At 46.1% G+C, this 27,221-nt stretch overlaps 1 protein-coding gene across 15 annotated transcripts in view; it reads right to left on the bottom strand.

Annotated features, from left to right (window-relative positions):
• The window catches only part of ptprc (protein tyrosine phosphatase receptor type C), a 174,527-nt gene that overhangs the window by 68,559 nt on the left and 78,747 nt on the right, over positions 1-27,221 (bottom strand). For 6 of the 15 annotated variants that reach the window (XM_078407834.1, XM_078407832.1, XM_078407831.1 and 3 more), the window contains 7 exons: positions 26,831-26,896; positions 23,299-23,358; positions 21,467-21,529; positions 20,241-20,270; positions 16,769-17,035; positions 10,874-10,981; positions 3,124-3,258 (listed from right to left, as the gene is read on the bottom strand). In XM_078407834.1, the coding sequence (XP_078263960.1) occupies positions 3,124-3,258; positions 10,874-10,981; positions 16,769-17,035; positions 20,241-20,270; positions 21,467-21,529; positions 23,299-23,358; positions 26,831-26,896 (729 nt within the window). The remainder of the gene's footprint in view (positions 1-3,123; positions 3,259-10,873; positions 10,982-16,768; positions 17,036-20,240; positions 20,271-21,466; positions 21,530-23,298; positions 23,359-26,830; positions 26,897-27,221) is intronic. The other 9 variants (XM_078407841.1, XM_078407839.1, XM_078407836.1 and 6 more) reach the window with 3 other exon arrangements.

A 27,221-nucleotide genomic window follows, 5' to 3' on the forward strand; every position in this document is an offset into this window, starting at 1 on the left:
AGAACACTCTGGAGCTGGTTTTCATCAAGGATTTCTCTGTACTTTGCTCCGCTCATCTTTCCCTCGATCCTCACTAGTCTCCCAGTTCCTGCTGCTGAAAAACATCCCACAGCATGATGCTGCCACCACCATGCTTCGCCGTAGGTATGGTATTGGCCAGGTGATGAGTGGTGCCCCTTGGCATTCAGGCCAAAGAGTTCAATCTTGGTTTCATCAGACCAGAGAATCTTGTTTCTCAGGGTCTGAGAGTCCTTTTGGCAAACTCCAAGTGGGCTGTCATGTGCCTTTTACTGAGGAGTGGCTTCATCTGGCCACTCGTAAATGCCTGATTGGTGGAGTGCTGCAGAGATAGTTATCCTTCTGGAAGGTTCTCCCTTCTTCACAGAGGTACTCTGGAGCTCTGTCAGAGGCCCTTCTTCCCCCGATTGCTCAGTTTGGCCGGGCGGCCAGCTCTATGTAGAGTCCTGGTGATTCCCAAGTTCTTCCATCCAAGAATGATGGAGGCCACTCTGCTCTTCGGGTCCTGCAATGCTGCAGAAACTGTTTTATATCCTTCCCCAGATCTGTGTCTCGACACAATCCTGTCTCGGAGGTCTACAGACAATTCCTTCGTCTTCATGGCTTGGTTTTTGCTCTGACATGCACTGTCAACTGTGGGACCTTATATAGACAGGTGTGTGCCTTTCCAAATCATGTCCAATCAATTTAGTTTACCACTGTGAGGGGGGAGGGGGGGTTGATGACAATACAGACAGAATAATGTTGGATTAGGTTAGCATAAATGGATAGTTCACAGTCGGTGAGGAATCTGGGCCAAAATTCATGTTTCAATGCTTAGTTTAATGTATTTTTGAAATACAGCGTGGAGACATGCCCTTCGGCCCACATGTCTGTGCCAACCCCTTACACTAGCACTATCCTACATACTAGGGATAATTTACAAATTTTTACCGAAGCCAAATGAACCCACAAACCCGGACATCTTTGAAGTGTGGGAGGAAACCAGAGCACCTAGTGAAAACCCATGGGGTCACGGGGAAAAGGTACAAATGTGTACCGACAGCACCAGTGGTCAGGATCGAACTTGAGTCGCTGGCACTATAAGGCAGCAACTCTTCGTCTGCGCCACCATGCTATCTCATGCTGGACCTCTCCTTTCTATCTAGATGCACAGATCTCAGTCAGCCTGAGGGACCGCCGTGCTGAGTCATGGGCACGCGAATTGTGGGCGGAGAGGATGGTGTACAAAAGGCTCATTCATGAGAGAGTATTGGCCTGGGACGAGTGAAACTAATGGGTGTGTAAAGTCACGATAGATCTACATATGATGAGGGCGTGTACTGTGTACATCTAAGGCAGTGAATGCACAGCTTAGGGTTGTACCAGAATGCTTCAGACCAGTTGGAGTTCAGTGTGTGAAGAATGGCTAACCAGCAGGACAATGTTCAACCAGTTCCCAAAATTGATTACAATTCCCAAGATGAACATGATTACTTTGTAAGTTCGAGGAGCAGAATTAGGCCATTCAACCCATTAAGTCTACTCAGCCATTCAATCATTGCTGATCTATCTTTCTCCCTCAATCCCATTCTCCTGCCTTCTCCCCATAACCCCCTGATACCCTTACTAAATAAACATTGTCAATCTCAGCATTATGTCCCTGTTTTTGTATTCTAGCCTTCTTGAAATAAATAGTAATGAAGGCATTCGCCTTCCTTACTACCAAATTAATTTGCAAATTATGCCACGATGAACTATTCTCCTCTGCCTGCACATGATCCATATCCCTCCATTCCCTGCATTTCAATCTAAAAGCCACTTAAACACCACTATCATATCTGCCTCCACAACCGCCCCTAGCTGCACGTTCCAGGCACCTATCACCCTTGGCAGATCTCCTTTAAACTTTGTCCCTATCACTTAAAGTTTGATCCCCTGCTCTTTGACATTTCCACCCTGGGAAAAATACTCTGACTGTCTACCCTATCTACGCCCCTCATCATTTTATATACCTCAATCAGGTTTCCCCTCTGCTGTCTTTGCTCCAAAGAAAGCAATCCACATTTGTCCAACCATTCCCTCCAGTTGAAACCCTCTAATGTAGGCAGCTTTCTGGTAAACCTCCTCTGCACTCTCTCCAACCTCCCCAGTAGCTGTAACCCTCTAACCCAGGCAGCATTCAGGTAAACCTCCTCTGCACTCTCTCCAAAGCCCTCACATCCTTCCTGTAATGGAGTATTCACCAATCCCCCAGAGATTTGATAATTACATCCGTGTTATCAATAATAAACTATCTTTTCTGAGACTTCATCAGAATGGAAAAAACAAAACCAATATCCTCTCATAAGGAGAAGGCAGGAAGCAAGCAGCGCGGGCGACACGGTGGCCCAGCGACCCTGGTTCGATCCTGACTATGGGTGCTGTCTATACGGAGTTTGTACGTTCTCCCCGTGATCACGAGGGTTTTCTCCAGGTGCTCCAGTTTCCTTCCACACTCCAAAGATGTGCAGGTTTGTAGGCTTCTGTAAGTTGTCTCTAATGTGTAGGATAGAATTGGTTATGGGGATCGCTGGTCAGTACGGCTTCGGTGGGCCGAAGGGCCTGTTTCTATGCTGAATCTCTAAACTCAACTACACAAAACAAGTTTGTCCCAGCGAACAAATCAGCCAATGTTTTGCCTAACACAGTGTGCTCTGTAGATGGACTTGTGTGGACTGCGTGGGGTCAGTGATATAAATGATTTCTGTGGACACTGAGCGTGGTTCTTGTAAGTGGTGTTGTTTACGAGTTCAGATATTGGTGTTCAGCGGGGCACTCTAGTCAGGAAGCTGACCATAGGTTTTCCAAAGCAAAATTTCAGCTCCATAAAAAGGCAGCTGTTAGACAGAATGCACAGTCTAAATTTGCTCCTTGTCTTTGCTCCTTCTTTGCAGACCACTCAAAGAAACATAAATGCCTTTGGCTTTCCCAACAGGTCTTGGCCACAAGAACACAACAATCATGATCCACCAATCCAATGGTCCACAAAATTCAAAGGGAAAAGCTCTCCTCTCATCCTTGAAATGAACCAAGGTTCTTTGGATTTCTGATCGTCATAAATCATTACAATCTAAGAATGCCTACCTTGACGTTCCACTGTCAGATTGTCATGTACAATATCTGTCCAATTGTTGGAATTACTGATTGTGACAATACATTGGTGAACTTCACAAGGATCTGTAATAATGATTTTGCTTTCATTCCTTTGATAAGAGGTACCTTTTGAAAGACAAAAATGAAACAAATGACAAAAATGCCAAAACATTTAAAAAAAGACTCAGTAACTCAGCGGGTCAGGCAGCATCTGTGGAGAACATGGATAGGTAACGTTTCACAGAGTGCTGGAGTAACTCAGCGGGCCAGGCAGCAGCTGTGGAGAACATGGATAGGTGACGTTTCACAGAGTGCTGGAGTAACTCAGCGGGTCAGGCAGCATCTGTGGAGAACATGGATAGGTAACGTTTCACAGAGTGCTGGAGTAACTCAGCGGGTCAGGCAGCATCTCTGGAGAACATGGATAGGTGACGTTTCACAGAGTGCTGGAGTAACTCAGCGGGTCAGGTAGCATCTGTGGAGAACATGGATAGGTGACGTTTCACAGAGTGCTGGAGTAACTTAGCGGGTCAGGCAGCATCTGTGGAGAACATGGATAGAACATGTAAACCAACACCTGCAGTTCCTTCCTCCGCAATTGTGAACATAGATAGGTGACGTTTTGGGTCGGGACCCTTCTTCACACTGATTGTGGTGGATGGGGGAGAAAGCTGAATGTGAGGAGGGGCAGTACAAAGCTTGGAGAGTGATTAGTAGATACAGGGGGGTGGGGGGGGGGGGGGGGTGGGAGGCTTGATAAGCATGCGGTTGGACAAATGCCAGAGATGAAAAGATAAAATGTGTGAGGTAAGGTCATGGGGTTATGTGCTAGTAGTAGAATTAGGCCATTTGGCCCATCGTCTACTCCGTTATTCAATCATGGCTGATCTATCTCTCCCTCCTAACCCCATTCTCCTGCCTTCTCCCTAGAACCTCTGACACCCATACTAATCAAAACTCTTTGCCTTAAAAATATCCACTGACGGCCTCCACAGTGGCCACTAAGGCAAAGAATTCCATAGATTCACCACCCTCTGACTAAAGAAATTTCTCTTCATCTCCTTCCTAAAAGAACATCCTTTAATTCTGAATTAATGATAGAAGGGATGCGGATTGTGAAGACTGAGGAAGGAATTCTGGTGGAAGGGCATGGGGTGAGAGGAGAAATGTGTGTGTTCAGATGAAGCACAGGGGGAAGAGGGGGGCAAAAAGTAGAGGGGTGTTTGATCAGGTATCTAAAATTGGAAAATTCAATCTTCAGACCGTTAGGCAATAATACGCAAGGTACTTCAGGAGATCTTATCAAAACGTATAAGATTATTAAGGGGTTGGACACATTAGAGGCAGGAAACATGTTCCCAGTGTTGGGGGAGTCCAGAACAAGGGGCCACAGTTTAAGAATAAGGGGTAGGCCATTTAGAACTGAGATGAGGAAAAACTTTTTCAGTCAGAGAGTTGTGAATCTGTGGAATTCTCTGCCTCAGAAGGCAGTGGAGGCCAATTCTCTGAATGCATTCAAGAGAGAGCTAGATAGAGCTCTTAAGGATAGCGGAGTCAGGGGGTATGGGGAGAAGGCAGGAACGGGGTAGTGATTGAGAATGATCAGCCATGATCACATTGAATGGCGGTGCTGGCTCGAAGGGCCGAATGGCCTCCCCCTGCACCTATTGTCTATTGTCTATTGTACTCTCCGTTAATACATTTAAGTCTTCTCTAGGCTGCAATGTTATAATTACATCAAATCATGTTGAGACTGAAGCACTTTAATTAATCACATTGGAGGTATGGGCCACATGCATCTCTTCGCATCTGATCACAACACATCTGATTCCAAGATGGCGCCCAACCCAGGCGACTGTTTGCGTACGAGCCACAGAAGCAAATTTACAAACTCATATTACAACCACTCCACACTCTTAATCTTACCCTGTAAATGGCTCAATTGTAATAGACACGAAATGCTGGAGTAACAGCGGGTCAGATAGTATCTCTGGAGAGAAGGACTGGATGATTCTTTGGGTCGAGACTGATATCGGGGGAGGGGGCGGGAGAAATATAGGATGTAGTCGGAGACAGGAAGACTAGTGGGAGAATTGGGAAGGGGGAGGGGATAGAGAGAGGAAGCAGGGACTACCTGAAGTTAGAGAAGTCAATGTTCATACCGCAGGGGTGTAAACTGCCCAAGCGAAATTGTTCCTCCAATTTGGGCTGGGCCTCACTCTGACAATGTAGGAGGCCCAGGACAGAAAGGTTAGATTTGGAATGGGAAGGAGAGTTGAAGTGCTGAGCCATCGGGAGATCAGGTTGGTTGAGACAGACTGAGCGGAGGTGTTCAGCGAAACGATTGCCGAGCCTGCGCTTGGTCTCCTCGATGTAGAGAAGTTGACATCTGGAACAGCGGATTGTAATCATGTGTTGTCTTTCCGCTGATTGGATAGCATGCAACAAAAGCTTTTCACTGTACCACGTGACAATAAACTAAACACAATGACCCATATTTGCACATCCTCATAGGCCTATTTTCTCATTTAATTGTTTACCTTCTCCTACCACAATCTTTGTATCAACTATTCCTTGCAGCACTGAGCTCACCCGTAAATGAATAAAGAAAACCCTCTTGAATTCTCTATTAGACTCTTCAGTGGCCTTGCATTGATCACCAATCATTTCTGTTTCATCACATGTGGAGAGGATGTTTCCACTAGTGGTGGAGTCTAGGACTAGAAGTCATAGCTTCAGAATTAAATGACATTCCTATAGGAAGGAGATGAGGAGAAATTTCTTGAGACAGAGGGTGGTGACTCTGTGGAATTCTTTGCCACAGACGGCTGTGGAGGCAGTCAGTGGATATATTTAAGGCAGAGATAGATAGATTCTTGATTAGTACGGATGTCAGGGGTTATGGGGAGAAGGCTGGAGAATGGGGTTAGGAGGGAGAGATAGACCAACCATGATTGAATGGTGGAGTAGATTTAATGGGCCGAATGGCTTAATTCTACTCCTCTCACTGATAACCTTATGACCCTAGGGCATGTGGATAAGTCTTCTCTGCATTTATCACATCAGGTTTGTTCATTATTTTATAACCTCCACCCTCAGCCTTCTCTTGTGAAGAGAGAAAGCTGGATGCAGTTTGATTCCTCTCCCTCCCCTCCCCCTTCCAGTCCTGAGACCATCCTCTCCCTCCCCTCCTCCTTCCAGTCCTGAGACCATCCTCAAGAAGATATTTTCCTCCTTCTTCTCTGTCCTCAGATCTTTCTGATCAAATTATTACAAAACTGTCCACTGTATTTCAGCATTATTAATGATTTAAACATGGACCAATACATGTTGAGTATAGAAGTTGGGAGGTCATGTTGCAGTTGTATAAGACGTTGGTGATGCCGCATTTAGAGTATTGTGTTCAATTCTGCGCACCGTGTTATAGGAAATATGTTATCAAGCTGGAAAGGGTGCCGAGAAGATATACGAGGATGTTGCTATAACTGGGTGTGAGCTATAGGGAGAGGTTGAGCAGGTGTGAGCTATAGGGAGAGGTTGAGCAGGAGTGAGCTATAGGGAGAGGTTGAGCAGGTGTGAGCTATAGGGAGAGGTTGAGCTATAGGGAGAGGTTGAGCAGGTGTGAGCTATAGGGAGAGGTTGAGCAGGTGTGAGCTATAGGGAGAGGTTGAGCAGGGGTGAGCTATAGGGAGAGGTTGAGTAGGCTGGGACTCTATTCCTTGGAGCGCAGGAGGATGAGAAGTGATTTATAGAGGTATATAAAATCATGAAAGGAACAGACCGGGTAGATGCAGAGTTTCTTGCCCAGAGTAGATGAATTGAGGACCAGAGGTTTAAGGTGAAGGAGAAAAGATTTAATAGGAATCTGAGGGGTAACGTTTTCACACAGGGTGGTGGGTGCATGGAACAAACTGCCAGAGGAGGTAGTTGAGGCTGGGACTAAACCAACATTTAAGAAACAGTTAGACAGGTACATGGAAACGACAGGTTTGGAGGGATATGGGCCAAATGCGGGCAGGTGGGACTAGTGTAGCTGGGACATGATGGCCGGTGTGGGCAAGTTGGGCTGAAGGGCCTTTTTCCATGCTGTATCACTCTATGCTTCTATGTTTATTACAACTTCTCTGCGTTTCATTCCTGCCTTCCTAGAGAACAGCCCAACAGCAGCCCAAATGCTGATAAGTGTGAGGTGCTGCATTTTGGTAGGACAAATCAAAATAGGACGTACAGGGTAAATGGTAGGGAATTGAGGAATGCAGTGGAACAGAGGGATCTGGGAATAACTGTGCATTGTCCCCTGAAGGTGGAATCTCATGTGGATAGGGTGGTGAAGAAGGCGTTTGGTATGCTTGCCTTTATAAATCAGAGCATCGAATATAGAAGTTGGGATGTAATGTTAAAATTGTACAGGGCATTGGTGAGGCCGAATCTGGAGTATGGTGTGCAGTTCTGGTCGCCAAATTATAGGAAGGATGTCGACAAAATGGAGAGGGTACAGAGGAGATTTACTAGAATGTTGCCTGGGTTTCAGCACTTAGGCTACAGAGAGAGGTTGAACAGGTTGGGTCTTTATTCTTTGGAGCGTAGAAGGTTGAGGGGGGACTTGATAGAGGTTTTTAAAATTTTAAGAGGGACGGACAGAGTTGACGTGGGTAGGCTTTTCCCTTTGAGAGTGGGGAAGATTCCAACAAGGGGACATAACTTCAGAATTAAGGGACAAAAGTTTAGGGGTAACATGAGGGGGAACTTCTTTACTCAGAGGGTGGTGGCTGTATGGAATGAGCTTCCGGTGGAAGTGGTGGAGGCAGGCTCGATTTTATTATTTAAGAGTAAATTGGATAGGTATATGGATGGGAGGGGATTGGAGGGTTATGGTCTGAGAGCAGGTAGATGAGACTAGGTCAGAGAGAGTGGTCGGTGTGGACTGGTAGGGCCGAACGGGCCTGTTTCCGTGCTGTAATTGTTATATGGTTATATGGTTATATGAAGAAGAGTCGACTCGAAACATCTCTCCAGAGATGCTGCCTGACCTGGTGAGCTACTCCAGCACTTTGTTTCTATCTTTGAAATAATCCAGCATCTGCAGTTCCATTTTATTACTTTTACAACATACCCTTCCTATATCCCAGGAATTGTAGACTCATAGAGTCATGAAGCACGAAACAGGCTTTTAGGCCCAACTTGCTCATGCCAACCAAGATGTCCTATCTACACTAGTCCCACCTTCCCATGTTTGGCCCATATCCTTCTGAATCTTTCCTGTCCAAATATCTTTTAAACTTTGTTATAATATCTGCCTCAACTACCTCCTCCGGCAGCTCGTTCCAAATAACCATCACCCTCTGAGTGAAAAAAATCCTATTAAATCCTTCCCCTCACACCTTAAACTTGTATCCTTCATTACATTTCAATAGTACCTCACTGACCAAAGTTTGAGATCACATAAGATGCTATACTGATACAAATACTTAATTTTGTGCGGTTAAACCATTTGTAAGAAATCTACTTGCAAAAGGATAGCCGGAAGGTGTTTTTAAGTGAGATGAAGGACAACACAACAGCACGGTGGCGCAGAGGTAGAGTTTCAGCCTTACAGCACCAGAGACATGGGTTCAATCCTGACCTCAGGTGATGTCTGTATGGAGTTTGTATGTTCTCCCCGTGACCTGCGTTGGTTTTCTCCGAGATCTTCGGTTTCCTTATCTCAATGGAGTTAGGTTAGGTAAGGGTGAGGTGCAGCGAGACCTGGGTGTCCTTGTACACCAGTCACTGACTGTTGGCTTGCAGGTACAGTGGGCAGTGAAGAAAGCTAATGGAATGTTGGCCTTCATAACAAGAGGATTTCAGTATAGGAGTAAAGAGGTTCTTCTGCAGTTGTATCGGGCCCTGGTAAGACCACATCTGGAGTATTGTGTACAGTTTTGGTCTCCTAATTTGAGGAAGGACATCCTTGTAATTGAGGCAGTGCAGCGTAGGTTCACGAGATTGATCCCTGGGATGGCGGGACTGTCATATGAGGAAAGTTTGAAAAGACTAGGCTTGTATTCACTGGAGTTTAGAAGGATGAGAGGGGATCTTATAGAAACATATAAAATTATAAAAGGACTGGACAAGGTAGATGCAGGAAAAATGTTCCCGATGTTGGGCGAGTCCAGAACCAGGGACCACAGTCTTAGAATAAAGGGGAGGCAATTTAAAACTGAGGTGAGAAGTAACTTTTTCAACCAGAGAGTTGTGAATTTGTGGAATTCCCTGCCACAGAGGGCAGTGGAGGCCAAATCACTGGATGGATTTAAGAGAAAGTTAGATAGAGCTCTAGTGGCTAGTGGAATCAAAGGATATGGGGAGAAGGCAGGCGCGGTGTATTGATTGGGGACGATCAGCCATGATCACAATGAAGGCCCAAATGGCCTCCTCCTGCACCTATTTTCTATGTTTCTATGTTTCCTCCCACACTCCAAAGACGTACAGGTATGTAGGTTAATGGGCTTGGTATAAATGTAAAATGGTTCCTAGTGTGTGTAGGGCAGTGTTAGTGTGCGGGGGGGGCGCTGGTCGGTGTGGACTCAGTGGGCCAAAGGGCCTGTTTCTGCGCTGAATCTCTAAACTAAACTAAACAGAAAGTTTGGTGAATGTTATAAGAGGAGCTCGGCTCCTTCAATATCTGCAGTGAGTTGCTGCAGATGTTCTACCAATCGGTGGTGGCCAGTGCCATCTTCTTCGCTGTCCTGTGCTGGGGCAGCAGGATGAAGGCCGCGGACACCAACAGGATTAACTAGGTATCACAAAATGCTGGAGTAACAGCAGGTCAGGCAGCATCTCAGGAGAGAAGGAATGGGTGACGTTTCGGGTCGAGACCCTTCTTCAGACTGATGTCAGGGGGGCGGGACAAAGGAAGGATATATGTGGAGACAGGAAGACAGTGGGAGAACTGGGAAGGAGGAGGGGAAGAGAGGGACAGAGGAACTATCTAAAGTTGGAGAAGTCAATGTTCATACCGCTGGGCTGCAAGCTGCCCAGGCGAAATATGAGGTGTTGTTCCTCCAATTTCCGGTGGGGCTCACTGTGGCACTGGAGGAGGCCCATGACAGAAAGGTCAGACTGGGAATGGGAGGGGGAATTGAAGTGCTCAGCCACCGGGAGATCAGGTTGGTTAAGGCGGACTGAGCAAAGGTGTTGAGCGAAACGATCGCCGAGCCTGCGTTTGGTTTCGCCGATATAAAGAAGTTGACATCTAGAGCATTGGATACAATAGATGAGGTTGGAGAGGGTGCAGGTGAACCTCTGTCTCACCTGGAAAATTAACAGAATTAACAAGTTCATCAGGAAGGCTGGCTCTGTCCTGAGGGCGGAGTTGGATACACAGGAGGTGGTTTTGGAAGGGAGGATGCTCCTCAAACTGCGGAGCATCCTGGACATTACAACTCACCCCCCTCCATGACACACTGGTCAACCTGAGGAGCACCTTCAGCAACAGGCTGGTTCCACCAAGATGCAGGACAAAATGCCACAGGAGATCATTCTTCCTTGTGGCTATGAAACTGTACAACTCCTCCCCCTTCTGTCGGGGGGGACACTGACTCCCCCCCCCCCCCCCCCCCCCACCAAATCTGCACATCCCCAATCCTCTCCACGCCACTTTAATTTCATGTTTCATGTATTTTGTGTTTTTGTGTTTTATGAGCTGGCAGATCAATTTCCCTCCTGGGATAAATAAAGTTCTATCGTATCGTATCATTACCATTGAAACAACTCCAATTATATTTCATTTCGCATCCTTCTAAATCTTCTTTTGGCACCACTGAGAACACAGTCCGGTTTTCTTTATCTTGTTCAATGTTGAAAGAACCTTGAAAATAAATTATTCAAAAACAACGTTTACCTGATAAGTTTTCATTAATCACACTAAAGCTACACGTTCTGAAGATTGTGAACATTTGAATATAAAGGGATAAAAAAGGTTTCATCATTTTTCTGCATCATCACATCATACGTCCAATGTGTAATTTATTCAAGACAGTTAGCAACACAAACACGCATTGTAAATTCTATCCCTCAGATAAAAGTTCAAACATTGAACATACAACAGGGACTTGTTGGTCCACACTGTCTGTGCTGAATATAAAACAGTACAGCACAGCAATAGGCCCTTCGGCCCACAATGTCTGTGCTTAACATGATGCCATGACTAACTCTTATCTGCCTGCATATAATCCCAATCCGTCCATTGCCTGCATATCCATGTGCCTATCCAAATGTCTCTTTAAATGCCACTATCGTATCCGCCTCCACCACCCCTGCCAGCACATTACAGGTATTCAGGTACTGTGTAAAAAAACTTGCCCCACACATCTCCTTTAAACTTTGCCCCACTCACCTTAAAGCTCTGCCCTCTCGTATTTTATTTTTCCATCCTGGGAAAAAGATTCTGACTATCTACTCTATCTACGTTTCATACTTTAATATACTTCCATCAAGCCTCGCTGTAACCTCTGTTCCAGAGACAACAATCCAAGTCTGTCCAACTTCTCCCTGTAGCCAATACACCTTAATACAAGCAGCATCCTGGTAAACCCCTCTGCACCCTCTCCAAAGCTTCCACGTGCTTCCCGTAATGGGACAACCAGGACAGCAGGCAACACGCCAAATCTGGCCTGACCAAAGTCTATAAAGCTGCATCATGAATTCCAGACTCTTAAAGGCTTAAAGAAGAAGGGACCAAATTAAACTAATCCTATTTTCCTGCACATGGTCTCTATCTGTCCATCCATTGCCTGTGTTTCTTAAATGTTGCTGTCAAGTCTACTTCCACCTCCTCCACTGGCAGCACCTACAACTTCCAGCAAACACAATCGTCTCACAAATCTCCTTTGAACTTCCTCCCTTTCATCCTAAAGCTACACCCTCCAGTATTGAACTAACTCTCTACCCCTATCTACATCGCATAATTATGCTTCTGTCTCCCCTCTGCCTCTAATGTTCAAGAGAAAACAATCTAAGTTTGTCATCCACACCTTGTAGGTAATACTCACAAATACAGGTAGTGTTCTGCCAAAATCTCTTCCACACCCTCTACAAAGTCTCCACATCCTCCCTGTAATGTGGTGACCAGAACTGCATACCATACCCCAATTATTTTATACAGTTACACCATGAGTTCCCAATAGTTATACTCAATTCCATAATCAATATAGGCAAGTACGTTGTATGCTTTTACCACCCTATGTACTATTGTTGCTGTTTTCAGGGAGCTATGGACTTGAATCCCAAGATACCACCATATGATACTGTTCCTAAGGGACATGCCATGCCATGCAGTGTGTACTTATTTTGCTTGGGCAGCTTACAACCCAGCAGTGTGTATATCAATTTCTCAGTGACCCTTGCATTCCCTCACTCTCCATCCCTCCCCCACTCTAGCCCCTACTCTCTCTCCGTCCCTCCCCCACTCTAACCCCTACTCTCTCTCCCCCACTCCCCCACTCTAGCCCCTACTCTCTCTCCGTCCCTCCCCCACTCTAGCCATGCTACTCTCTCTCCATCCCTCCGTCCCTCCCCCACTCTAACCCCTACTCTCTCTCCCCCACTCCCCCACTCTAGCCCCTACTCTCTCTCCATCCCTCCCCCACTCTAGCCCCTACTCTCTCTCCGTCCCAACCCCACTCTAGCCGCTACTCTCTCTCCGTCCCTCCCCCACTCTAGCCATGCTACTCTCTCTCCATCCCTCCGTCCCTCCCCCACTCTAACCCCTACTCTCTCTCCCCCACTCCCCCACTCTAGCCCCTACTCTCTCTCCATCCCTCCCCCACTCTAGCCCCTACTCTCTCTCTCCGTCCCTCCCCCACTCTAGCCCCTACTCTCTCTCTCCGTCCCTCCCCCACTCTAGCCCCTACTCTCTCTCTCCGTCCCTCCCCCACTCTAGCCCCTACTCTCTCTCTCCATCCCTCCCCCACTCTAGCCCCTACTCTCTCTCTCCGTCCCTCCCCCACTCTAGCCGCTACTCTCTCTCCCCCACTCCCCCACTCTAGCCCCTACTCTCTCTCTCCGTCCCTCCCCCACTCTAGCCCCTACTCTCTCTCTCCGTCCCTCCCCCACTCTAGCCGCTACTCTCCCTCCGTCCCTCCCCCACTCTAGCCCCTACTCTCTCTCTCCGTCCCTCCCCCACTCTAGCCCCTACTCTCTCTCTCCGTCCCTCCCCCACTCTAGCCCCTACTCTCTCTCTCCGTCCCTCCCCCACTCTAGCCCCTACTCTCTCTCTCCGTCCCTCCCTCACTCTAGCCGCTACTAGTTTCACTGTTGTCCTGCTTAGTTTCACTGTTTGTATCCACTCGTTATCACCTTCTCCACAGCCAACAATGGATCATTGTGGGCTCCACCTTTCCTTTGACATCATTGCTGGCATATCCCCTACTCCCAATTCCTCCGTCTACGCCGCATCTGCGCCCGGCATGAGGTGTTTCACACTAGGGCTTCCGAGATGTCCTCGTTCTTCAGGAAACGGGGCTTCCCCTCCTCCATTATAGATGAGGCTCTCACTAGGGTCTCTTCTACATCCCGCAGCTCCGCTCTTGCTCCCCCTCCCCCCACTCGCAACAAGGACAGAATCCCCTCATTCTCACCTTCCACCCCACCAGCCAGCGGATCCAACAAATCATCCGCCAACATTTCCGTCAACTACAACGGGACCCCACCACTGGCCATATCTTCCCATCCCCTCCCCTCTCTGCGTTCCGCAGAGACCGTTCCCTCCGTAACTCCCTGGTCCACTCGTCCCTTCCTACCCAAACCACCCCAACCCCGGGCACTTTCCCCTGCAACCGCACGAGATGCAACACCTGTCCCTTTACCTCCCCCCTCAACTCCATCCAATGACCCAAACAGTCTTTCCAGGTGAGACAAAGGTTCACCTGCACCTCCTCCAACCTCATCTATTGCATCCGCTGCTCTAGATGTCAACTTATTTACATCGGCGAAACCAAGCGCAGGCTCGGCGATCGCTTTGCTAAACACTTACGCTCGCTCCGCATTGACCAAACTCCCATTCCCAGTCTGACCTTTCTGTCATGGGCCTCCTCCAGTGCCATAGTGAGGCCCACCGGAAATTGGAGGAACAGCACCTCATATTTTCCCTGGGCAGTTTGCAGCCCGGTGGTATTGACTTCTCCAACTTTAGATAGTTCCTCTGTCCCTCCCTTCCCCTCCTCCTTCCCAGATCTCCCTCTATCTTCCTGTCTCCACCTATATCCTTCCTTTGTCCCGCCCCCCTGACATCAGTCTGAAGAAGGGTCTCGACCCGAAACGTCACCCATTCCTTCTCTCCTGAGATGCTGCCTGACCTGCTGAGTTACTCCAGCATTTTGTGAATAAATTGCTGCCTTTGATTTGTTCTTTTCATACCTTTCATTCATTTGTTCTTTGTACCTTTTCATATCTCTAGTTTCCCTCTCCCCTGACTCTCAGTTTCGACCCAAAACGTCACCTATTCCTTTTCACCAGAGATGCTGCCTGACCTGCTGAGTTATTCCAGCATTTGGTGTCTATTAACTGTGCACTTTCCTCTTGCATTGGACCTCCCAAAGTGCGACACCTCTCACCTGTCCAGATTAATCACCACCAGCATTTCCCCTCCCACTCCCCCAACTGATCACATCTTTCTGAGTCTTTTGACAACCTCCCTCGCTGTGTACAACTCTGCCAACTTTTGTGTGGTCTGTAAACTTAGGAAACAGCCCGCCGAAATGCCATCATACAAACTGAAGTAGCAGTACTAATCTGAGGAGAACACCACTGGTTACAGACCTCCACTGGTCAGAACCCACCTCCACCCCCACCCCCTGTCTTCTGTGGCCAAACCACTTTTGAACTTTGAACTTGGGAACATTATTTTGCATTAAGTAGAACATATTGAGACACACAATAGACAATAGGTGCAGGAGGAGGCCATTCGGCCCTTCGAGCCAGCACCGCCATTCAATGTGATCATGGATGATCATTCTCAATCAGTACCCCGTTCCTGCCTTCTCCCCATACCCCCTGACTCCGCTATCCTTAAGAGCTCTATCTGGCTCTCTCTTGAATACATTCAGAGAATTGGCCTCCACTGCCTTCTGAGGCAGAGAATTCCATAGATTCACAACTCTCTGACTGAAAACGTTTTTCCAAATCTCAGTTCTAAATGGCCCACCCCTTATTCTTAAACTGTGGCCCCTTGTTCTGGACTCCCCCAACATTGGGAACATGTTTCCTGCCTCTAACGTGTCAAACCCCTTAATAACCTTATACGTTGCGATAAGATCTCCTCTCATCCTTCTAAATTCCAGTGTATACAAGCCTAGTCGCTCCAGTCTTTCAACATATGACAGTCCCACCATTCCGGGAATTAACCTAGTAAACCTATGCTGCACGCCCTCAATAGCAAGAATATCCTTCCTCAAATTTGGAGACCAAAACTGCACACAGTACTCCAGGTGAGGTCTCACTAGGGCCCTGTACAACTGCAGAAGGACCTCTTTGCTCCTATACTCAACTCCTCTTGTTATGAAGGACAACATTCCATTGGCTTTCTTCACTGCCTGCTGTACCTGCATGCTTCCTTTCAGTGACTGATGCACTAGGACACCCAGATCTCGTTGTACGTCCCCTGTTCCTAACTTGACACCATTCAGATAATAATCTGCCAAAGTGGATAACCTCACACTTATCCACTTTAAACTGCATCTGCCATGCATCCACCCACTCACACAACCTGTCCAAGTCACCCTGCAACCTCATAGCATCTTCCTCACAGTTCACACTACCACCCAGCTTTATATCATCTGCAAATTTGCTAATGGTACTTTTAATCCCTTCATCCAAGTCATTAATGTATATTGTAAATAGCTGCGGTCCCAGCACCGAGCCTTGTGGTACCCCACTAGTTACTGCCTACCATTCTGAAAGGGACCCATTTATCCCCACTCTTTGCTTTCTGTCTGTCAACCAATTTTCTATCCATGTCAGTACCCTACCTCCAATACCATGTGCTCTAATTTTGCCCACTAATCTCCTATGTGGAACCTTGTCAAAGGCTTTCTGAAAGTTAAGGTACACCACATCCACCGGCTCCCCCCTGTCAATTTTCCTAGTTACATCCTCAAAGAATTCCAGAAGATTAATCAAGCATGATTTCCCCTTCGTAAATCCATGCTGACTCGGAACAATCCTGTTACTACTATCCAAATGCTCCACAATTTTGTCTTTCATAATTGACTCCAGCATCTTCCCCACCACTGATGTCAGACTAACTGGTCTATAATTTCCCGTTTTCTCTCTTCCTCCTTTCTTAAAAAGTGGGACAACATTAGCTACCCTCCAATCCACAGGAACTAATCCCGAATCTATAGAACATTGGAAAATGATCACCAATGCGTCCACAACTTCTAGCGCCACCTCCTTAAGTACCCTGGGATGCAGACCATCAGGCCCTGGGGATTTATCAGCCTTCAGTCCCATCAGTCTACCCAATACCATTTCCTGCCTAATGTGGATTTCCTTCAGTTCCTCCGTCACCCTAGGATCTCTGGCCACTAGAACATCTGGGAGATTGTTTGTATCTTCCTTAGTGAAGACAGATCCAAAGTACCGGTTCAATACTTACAGTTTGGATTGGTTGTTATTGATGTGTTAACACAAGATCTGTTGCAATTCTGGAGTGATGCGTTGAACTGTATGAACGGTGTATATTTGTTACAGGGCAAAAGATCACCTATTGGTGCCTTGATTTCAGTTTGATTCGCATCAAGCACAAAGTCTTTCCCATGAGGAGCAACAGTAATTGTGAGATTCTCACTGATATTGTATGTTATCTTCAGAGTGAAATTGTTATCCCCCACGCTATGTACAGTGCAAGAAAGAATATAACTCCCTGAAAGAAAAATAATGAGAAGTTTTCTTTTGAAACATAACATCATAACTCAACTAATTTTGGTCAATAAAATATCACTCTATATTTATAATAGCCCTGAATGGTTTCTCATTACATAGAGTTACAAAAGACCTTTTTAAACAATGAGTCAACAACAGCCTGCAAGATGAGGGCACAATAAAGGCAGCATCCAGCTGGTATCTAAGAAGAGGTTCCAGCCCGTGATGTTCACAATCCATCACTAAAATATGCTGCTAAAATAAGAGCTAAATGATTAATGGCTACGTTTCTAACAAAAGGGAGCAGAGGTGGAAGTTCGTGGACTTGGTTCCTTGTAGTTCAGCTGTCCTTGTACACTGATGTTCCCCAAGAGCCCTCTTTGGACACCACAGTGGTAGAGCTGCTGCCTTTCAGCGCCAGAGACCCGGGTTTGTTCCTGACCAAGGATGCTGTCTATATGAAGTTTACATGTTCTCCCTCTGACCGTGTGGGTTTTCTCCGGGTGCTCCGGTTTCCTCCCACCTCCAAAAGACATAGGCAGTAAAATGTCATGATTTCCTGCACAAATTCTTTGAGTGAGACCATGGTTTGGAATCTCCATTTCCAAAACCTGGGAGCATCACACGTAAAATGGTGTTTTAATAAAACGTTTGAATGTAAACTTTAAATGTGTTCAGAAATTGTTTTGTACATGGGAGGTCGTGCCTTACAAATCTGAGTGAGTTTTTTGAAGATGAGGGCAGAGCTGTAGATGTTGTATATATGGACTTCAGCAAAGCAGTCGACAAGGTTCCACATGGTAGGCTGCTCTGGAAGGTTAGATCACATGGGGTCCAAGGAGAGATAGCTGAATGGATAGCAAACTGGCTCCATGGAAGGAGCAGAGGGTGATGGTGGAAGGTTGCTTCTCAGACTGGAGGCCTGTGACTAGTGGTGTGCCTCAGGGTTCAGTGCTGGGTCCGTTACTGTTTGTCATCTACATCAATGATTTGGATGAGAACATACATGGCAAGATTAGCAAGTTTGCTGACGAAACAAAAGTGGGTGATTTTGCAGATAGTGAAGATGGTTGTGTAAAATTGCAGCAGGATCTGGATTGATTGGGCAGGTGGGCGGAAGAATGGTTGATGGAATTTAATACAGAGAAAGTGAGGTGTTGCATTTTGGAAAGTCTAACATGGGCAGGACCTACACTGTGAATGGTGGGCCTCTGGGGAGCGTTGTAGAGCAGAGGGATCAAGGAGTGCAGGTGTATGGTTCCTTGATTTATGAGGATGCTGCCAGAACTAGAGGGTCTGAGCTATAGGGAGAGGTTGAGTAGGTTGGGACACTATTCCTTGGAGTTCAGGTGGATGAGGTGTGATCTTATGGAGGTGTATAAAATTAGAATCAAAGATCAGACAGAGGTTTAAGGTGAAGGAGAAAAGATTTAATATGGATCTTAGAGGTAGCTTTATCACATAGTGGGTGGTGGGTGTGTGGAACAAGCTGCCAGAGGAGGTTGTTGAGGCAGGGACTATCGCAATGTTTAAGAAACTGCTGGACAGGTACATGGATAGGATACATTTGGATGGATATGGACCAAACGTGGGCAGGTGGGACTAGTGTAGCTGGGACATTGTTGGGCGGTGTAGGCAAGTTGGGCTGAAGGGCCTGTTTCCGCACTGTTTCACTCTATGACTCTATGACACTATTTGTATTAGCAATAAAAATGGCAGTTTATAATGGGCAAAGCATAATGTGCCAGCTGTGCCAGCTGTGCCAGCTGTGCCAGCTGTGCTTATGGGTTAGCATAATCACATCCTCATGGTGGCGCTGTGCAGCAGCTGCGGCTCGCCTGCAGTCCGTTTGTCTTTTGTGTTTTTTTGTTATTTTTTGTCTTAATTGTCGTGTTTAGATGTGATGTAGCGTTTATTGTGGTTGTGTACTATGTGTGAGGGGGGGAAACTGTAAAATTGTCTCTTCCGAACGGAGACGTGACCTTTTGTCTGGGTGGTGTCTCCGTTCCCGCTGCGGCCTATCTTCGGCCAAACACCTGGAGCTGGCGGCCTCCAGCTGGGACCACCTGGGCTCTGGTTCACAGAGCCCACGGACTGGACTGTACTCACCACCAGCGGAGCTGGCTGCCTTCGGAGGCTGTGGTGGCGCTGCGGGAGCGGCTGCGACTCGTCTCCGGGGGATTCGGCCGCGGGCCACGTGGATATCGGAAGCTCGCAGCCCCCTGGATGGGGGCCGACATTGGGAGTTCCGGCAGCGGCAGTGTCTTTGCCCGCCCCGAATGGCGGGGCTTGGGTCAGCCTGCAGCGGACCTTTCACCGTCCGGCGTGACCTGGAACGTGGCAACTTCAACAGCCTGACCGCGGGAGAAGACGGCAGGGGAAGAGAAAAGACATTCTGGCCTTCCATCACAGTGAGGAGGTGACTGGAGGAGACTCACTGTGATGGATGTTTCTTTTTGTTTTGTGTTGGTTTGTGATTGTGTGTGTTATTGCTTATTTTTATTGCTCTTATTGTTGGACTGTGGGTAACGGAATTTCGTCCAAAAGACTTGTTTTTTTGGATGACAATAAAGGTTATTCTGATTCTGATTCTGATTCTGATCAACTAAAAAACACTTTAAACAATAGTTTTATGATCTGAACCATCAATGCTTTTTTGTACACAGAATGATGCCAATGCACAGCATTAATAAACATATGTATCACGTAGCTAGAAAACAAAATAAGTCCATTGAACTTTTTGGCAGTGTAGGTGTACCATTCCATCACAGGATAAAGTACAGAGATCCCTAATGAAAAATGTCCAATTATAGAGTCGTAGAATGATACAGTGTGGAACTAGGCCCTTCGGCCCAACTTGCCCATACCGGCCAAAAATGTCCCACCTGCCCATGTTTGGTCCATATCCCTCCGAACCTGTCCTATTCATGTACCTGTCTAACCATTTCTTAAACTTTGGGATAGTCCCTGCCTCAACATCCTCCACTGGCAGCTTGTTCCATACACCCACCACCCTTTGTGTGAAAAAGTTACCCCTCAGATTCGGATTGAATCATTTTACCTTCATTTTAAACCTATGACCTCTGGTCCCCGATTCACCTAATCAGGGCAAGAGATTCTGTGCATCTACCCGACATATTTCTCTTGTGATTTTATACATTCAATTGAACTGTGTACATTGTTTAAAAAAATACAAGTTTTCTTACCACAGAGCACATCTTTAGGTGTTGTCGAAGCTACAATTAAAAACAGAATATAGTCTGTTACAAATTGAATTCTTAACTTTCAAACCAAAATGCATCTATTGGCAGTTTAAATGCAAAATAAAATGTAGCGAATTCTTCTCAATTGGGGCGAAGTTTGAAAAGTAGTAAATTGGAATAAATGTGATCGGGTTTACAATCAACTCATAGGTAAGTTATTTTGAATGTTCTAACCTGTTATGAACCATCCTTGCGTTAGAGCTGAGGAGATGTAGTGAGGAATGGTCCCAGGTGTAGTTAGTACCTGGAATCACTGGAATCATGCAACTCATTTCTTACCTTTCTTGTATCTGGATCTTGGTAAAAGCTTCACCAACCAAACATTTGATTTTTACATGCTTACATAAGTTCCGGCTTTATTTCTCTACCAGAAGAATCATTTATCCTTAGCCACCAATGGAACTGTGATCCATTTTTATCCTCAAAGTCCAATCATCCATTGGTTTAAAGGCACTGACGGCAGGAAGAATTGAATGCTCATGGAGTTTCCACACAAAAGGACACAGAGTGCTGGAGTAACTCAGCAGGTCAGGCAGCATCTCTATAGAACATGGATAGGTGACGTTTCACAGAGTGCTGGAGTAACTCAACGGGTCAGGCAGCATCTCTATAGAACATGGATAGGTGACGTTTCACAGAGTGCTGGAGTAACTCAACGGGTCAGGCAGCATCCCTGGAGAACATTATTAGGTAACTTTGAAGGTTGGGACACTTCTTCAGGAAACGTCACCTATCCATGTTCTCCAGAGATGCTGCCTGACCCACTGAGTTACTCCAGCACTCTGTGAAACGTCACCTATCCATGTTCTCCAGAGATGCTGCCTGACCCGCTGAGTTACTCCAGCACTTTGTGTCTTTTTGTGCACATCCTTTGCAGTTCTTTGTTTCTCCACTCTGGGTTTTTTACATAGGTTTCCATCAACAATCTCAACCTGTGTCTGAAGAAGGGCCTCGACCCGAAACGTCACCCATTCCTTCTCTACAGAGATGTTGCCTGACTCGCTGAGTTACTCCAGCATTTTGTGTCTACCAACAATCTCAACCTGATGTCTTAATTTGTTCTTTGTTCTGTCAATGCTGCTTGCAGGTGCGAGGGATGTTAGCAAGAAGAAAGTTTCTCTGCATTAGTCAATGGCCGGACAGGAGTGCAAATGCTTTGTTATACATACGTTGGACTGGTGTGATGGGAGTGGATTTAGTTGACGCTGCTGTGCTGCTGTTGGTGGGTGTGCCTGCAGAAAGATCAAAGTAAATAAGTGAAGGTGCACATATCTGAAGAAAAAATATTTCATACCAGCTACCATTCCACACCCTACTAGGATGGCAACATGCAATGAAGTGGAGCATTCAAAAACAGCCTGCTTGACCACAAAATCTCAGCTTGGTAGCAGAGAAAGGAAACATTTTGACTTCAAACCGAAAATGAGATTAAAACCAATTTGTTTGAGGATTGGCATATTACAACCTAAAAAAAGTAACTGCAAGTGACAAATATCAGTTGTGGCACTCCAAGGACCTGAGGGACCTGGAAGGCATTGAAGGACCTGTTTTTGTGCTCCATGACTGTAATGAAACGTCATTGTCCAGTAAGTAAAAGTGTTGTCTCCATTATCCATAGCTGATTGAGGAGAAATGTACTCCAACTACTGGGATGTTCAGTGCTGTGGAATTTGATGAATGAATCTGGAACCTCATACGTGATACCTCTTAGTAGATCTCAGTGGGCAAGTGAGACCACACTTGGAGCACTGAATGGAACTTGTCGCCCAGCTCCATGAAGGATGTCTGTCAGTTGGAAAGTGTAGAGCAGGTTCAGCAGGATGTTACCTGGGTTTGTGGGCTTGTGTTACAGGGAGAGGTTGGATAGGCTGGGGCTTTTTATTTGCAGAGTGTAGGAGGCTGAGGTGACTTTATTGAGGTGTACAAGATCTTGAGGGGCATGGATAAAATTAATGCCCAGTCTTTTTCTGATTGTGGAGGATTCTAAAACTAGGGTGAAAGGCTTAAGATGAGAAGGGAAAGATTGAAAGGGTAGTCTGTATGTGGAATAAGCTGCCAAAGGAAGCTATACCAGCAATAGAAGCTATGCCTATACAACGCTATAGAAACGAATACAATTATGACTTTTAAAAGACATTGGGACAGATATATGGATAGGAATGTTTTAGAGGGCTGTGGGCCAAATGCAGGTGAAGGGGACTTATTATAGAGTCAAAGATTCATAGCATCATGTAGTGTGGAAACAGGCCCTTTGGCCCAACTTGCCCACACCGATCAACATGTCCCATCTTCACCAGTCCCACATGCCTGCATTTGTCCCATACCCCTCTAAACCTGTCCTATCCATGCACATGTCTAATTGTTTCTTAAACGTTGCGATAGTCCCTGACTCAGCGATCTCTTCCGGCAGCTCGTTCCATAACTAGCCCAGTATGCCAACTTGTTTGGCTTGGATTAGATGGAGCAAAGGGTCTATTTCTGTACTGCACAGTTCAATGGCTCTATTCTGATCCCTCAGTGTGTGCTTCAATTGAACTGATAAGCTCCATAATACCAATCATTTACAATGAACATAACAGGAGGATGCTTCATACCAATAAAAATAATAATTTAAAACATCGCTTAAAAAGAATGAGCTTTTTGAATCACAGCTGTGACTCAATCTCTGTCACTCCATCCTCATGTTTCTCAAAAGGATGTAGAGGATGTAGTGTTCACACGTTAGATAGAGAGATGTGAACATCATCACAACAACAGCGTTTGAGCTGATTTAAATTCCTCAAGAGGTGAAACCTAGAAAATAGAAAATAGGTGCGAGTAGGCCCTTTGAGCCAGCACTGACATTCAATATGATCATGGCTGATCATCCACAATCTGTACCCTGTTCCTGCTCTCTCCCCATATCCCTTGATTCCATTAGCCCCAAATAGCTAAATCCAACCCTCTCTTGTACACTTGACCACAATGCTGCTGCCAAGGTTAGAGTTATTTGCGGACATACGTGAGCTACTTGTGGTCACTGCTGAGGCTGTGCTGGAGGGTGTGCTGGAAGTATGATCTGCTGGAAGAAACAAAAACAGTCAGCAAAAATAGAAGCCACCAATATAAAATCTCTCCCACACACACATTCCACTTTGGGGATGCCAGAGTGCCTCGTGGGGTCTGAGCCACTACTGATTCTGGACCGAATGCTGGAGATGACCGAGGGATGGTTCTTAGGGAGCATGCAACAGGGGATGGGGACCTGGCAGCTCAACAGCATGCAGCAAGGGAGAAAATGGATGACTGCTCGATAGACCAAACCAAGCAGGCAGATAACCCAGCAGATCACTGGAGAGTCTCAAGTCAAGAGTCCAGTCAAGAGCTTTTTACTGTCGTTTGCCCCAAAACGGAACAAATAAATTCTTACTTGCAGCAGCTGGCCAGATATGTAAACATGGTATTCTGTAAAACCCATAATTAACAGCAAAAAAATGTTCAGAATATATATTTAAAAAACAGACAAATAAATAGACAATAGAAGTGCAAAGTCAAAATGTAATTGTCCAAGTCTATATAGTTTGGAGCCTATTTGGAGGTTGTAGTGTTTAATATTAATCTTTGACTCTCAGAGGAAATGAAGACAGAACCATGACAATAAAACCATGACTTGGATTATTGTCCCTGGAACATTGGGTTGAGGGGAGACATGATTGAAGTATATAAAATGATGAGGGGCACAGATAGGATCGACAATCAGAACCTTCATAACAAGAGGAGTTGAGTATAGGAGCAAAGAGGTCCTTCTGCAGTTGTACAGGGCCCTAGTGAGACCGCACCTGGAGTACTGTGTGTAGTTTTGATCTCCAAATTTGAGGAAGGATATTCTTGCTATTGAGGGCATGCAGCGTAGGCTTACTAGGTTAATTCCCGGAATGGCGGGACTGTCATATGTTGAAAGACTGGAGCGACTAGGCTTGTGTACACTGGAATTTAGAAGGATGAGAGGGGATCTTATCGAAACGTATAAGATTATTAAGGGGTTGGACACGTTAGAGGCAGGAAATATGTTCCCTATGATGGGGCAGTCCAGAACAAGGGGCCACAGTTTAGGAATACGAAGTAGGCCATTTAGAGATGAGGAAAAACTTTTTCAGTCAGAGTGTTGTGAATCTGTGGAATTCTCTGCCTCAGATGGCAGTGGAGGCCAATTCTCTGAATACATTCAAGAAAGGGCTAGATAGAGCTCTTAAGGAGAACGGAGTCAGGGAGTACGGGGAGGAGGCAGGAACGGAGTACTGATTGAGAATGATCAGCCATGATCACATTGAATGGTGGTGCTGGCTCGAAGGGCCGAATGGCCTCCTCCTGCACCTATTGTCTTTTGTCTATTGTTTATTGTCTTCTTCCCAGGAGACTAGAGCGCAGAGTTTCAGCTGAAAGGGGGGGTTTGAAGGAGATGTGCGAGGCACGTTTGTTTAGGCAGAGGCCGATGCAACAGTGGCATTTAAGAGATTTTAGACAGGCACCTGGATATGCAGGGGATGGAGGGATATGGATCATGTGCAGGTCAACAAGATATTGCCTTGGCGTCATGTTGGGCACAGACATTGTGGGCTGACGAGCCTGTTCTGGTGCTGGTACTGTTTATGTTCTATGGGTGGTTCGACTACAAAACGAGGGAGGAGAGAGGAGAAGGCTTCAATTGTTGTATGAAATTCCAGAGCAGGGGATGACTATGGCAGAGGCAGACACCAAGTGCTGAAGTAACTCAGCGGGTCAGGCAGCATCTCTGGAGAACATGGATAGGTGACGTTTCACAGAGTGCTGGAGTAACTCAGCGGGTCAGGCAGCATCTCTGGAGAACATGGATAGGTGACGTTTCACAGAGTGCTGGAGTAACTCAGCGGGTCAGGCAGCATCTGTGGAGAACATGGATAGGTGACGTTTCAGAGTGCTGGAGTAACTCAGCGGGTCAGGCAGCATCTCTGGAGAAAAAGGGTGGGTGACCTTTTGGGGTCGGAAACCATCTTCAGACCCAAGTCTGAAGATGGGATCTGACCCGAAATGTCAACCACCCTTTTTCTCCAGAGATGCTGCCTGTCCTGCTAAGTTACTCCAGCACTGTATCTACCTTGAGATTATGTTGCAAGATCTCAATGCAGTAATTGCTGGATGAATGGCTGTATCTCACACCAGTAGTACAGAAACAGCAGCCATGATCATATTGAATGGCGGTGCTGGCTCGAATGGCCGAATGGCCTACTCCTGCACCTATGTTTCTATGTTTCTATATTTCTATGTTTCTATGGTTACAGTGAACGAATGGTTGGAGGGATGGTGCAGGAATGTGGGCCTGAGATTGCCGGGGCACCTGGAGCAGAATGGCGAAGGAAAGATGGACACACACATCAGGACCGCTTCCCAATTGGGAAGAGATCAAAATCTCAGTGGGTGGGTGGAAAACTGTGCAGAGGTTCTCAACGAGAGAAGAAGAACTGAAAACGATAGGCAGATAACTAGTGAGAAGAGTTTGTCAATGAGATTGTTGAATAGTACAGCACAGGAACTGGTACTTTGGTCCACAATGTCCATGTGAACATGATGGTATATTCTTAAATGTGTGAACTAAAAAGCAATTAAGTGGGAGAGTCTAGGACCAATGGTCATAGCCTCAGAATTAAAGGATGTTCATTTAGGAAGGGGATGAGGAGCAATTTCTTTAGTCAGAGGGTGGTGAATCTGTGGAATTCATTGCCACAGAAGGCTGCGGAGGCCAAGTCAATGGATATCTTAAAGGCAGAGATAGATAAATTCTTGATCAGTACGGGTGTCAGGGGTTATAGGGAGATGGCAGGAGAATTGGGTTAAGAAGATCAGCCATGATTGAATGGCGGAGTAGACTTAATGGGCTGAATGGCCTGATTCTGCTCCTATCATGAACATAAATTAAGCAGAAGACTGAAAGACAGGTCATGGATTGGCAGTGGAGGCCATGTCATTGGATGCTTTTAAAGTGCAGATTGACAGATTCTTGATTAGTCAGGGGAGAAAGCAGGAGAATGTGGTTGAGAGGAAAGGATAGGTCAGCCATGAGTGAATGGCGGGGAAGATTGAGTGGCCTACTTCTGCTCCTGTGACTCATGAACCTATCAACACGTGGAATTAAAATGATCAAGAGCATCATGTGCTTTCCCGATGAGCTGGCGAGGGGAATAAAAATGGAGAGATGACAATATGGTTGAAGAAACAATCAGGGGAGTGAGGGGGAATGTTAGTAATCAATGAAGAAAGAGGAGTGAACTGAAGACAAGGGATGATAAAACTGCTGGGAATGGACCATCGATCTTCACACTGCTGAGAGAAGTCAAAGAGGTCATTTACAAGCTTATTTATGCCACAAATAGAATCACAGGGGGAGAGGGGTAATGGAGAGGGATTTTAACTCCCAAATATTAACTGGGAGTATTATATAGCCATTACAAGTAGTATTGAGTACACAGAAGTCCTAAAGTGTACTTGGTAGAACTTATATTGGGTGTTCTTGGACATACTTGACCCTGTTGTCACTGAAGTAGTCACTGATGGAGCGGTGCTGGTGGGTGTGAGTGATGAGTGATCTGTTGAGAGAACAGAAGGGTGAGGAGTGGTCCATGACAGATAGAGCCCACAATCTGGGCTGCACTAGAAGCCGGGAGCAATGGCTTGCGGCATCCTCCTTCCAAATGGTCACCAATATACGTCAACTGGACAGGACCTCTGGCGAGAGACTACATTTGTTGTCTTTGAAGGTGAACAGAAACAGGCAATACATTTCAAGCACGTGATTGGCAAATATTATCTATCTATCTATCTATCTATCTATCTATCTATCTATCTATCTATCTATCTATCTATCTATCTATCTATCTATCTATCTCCCTCCGGTTTGTTGTGTTTATATCC

The sequence above is a fragment of the Rhinoraja longicauda genome, chromosome 11, assembly GCF_053455715.1.
Source record: "Rhinoraja longicauda isolate Sanriku21f chromosome 11, sRhiLon1.1, whole genome shotgun sequence".
NCBI classification, from domain to species: domain Eukaryota; kingdom Metazoa; phylum Chordata; class Chondrichthyes; order Rajiformes; family Arhynchobatidae; genus Rhinoraja; species Rhinoraja longicauda.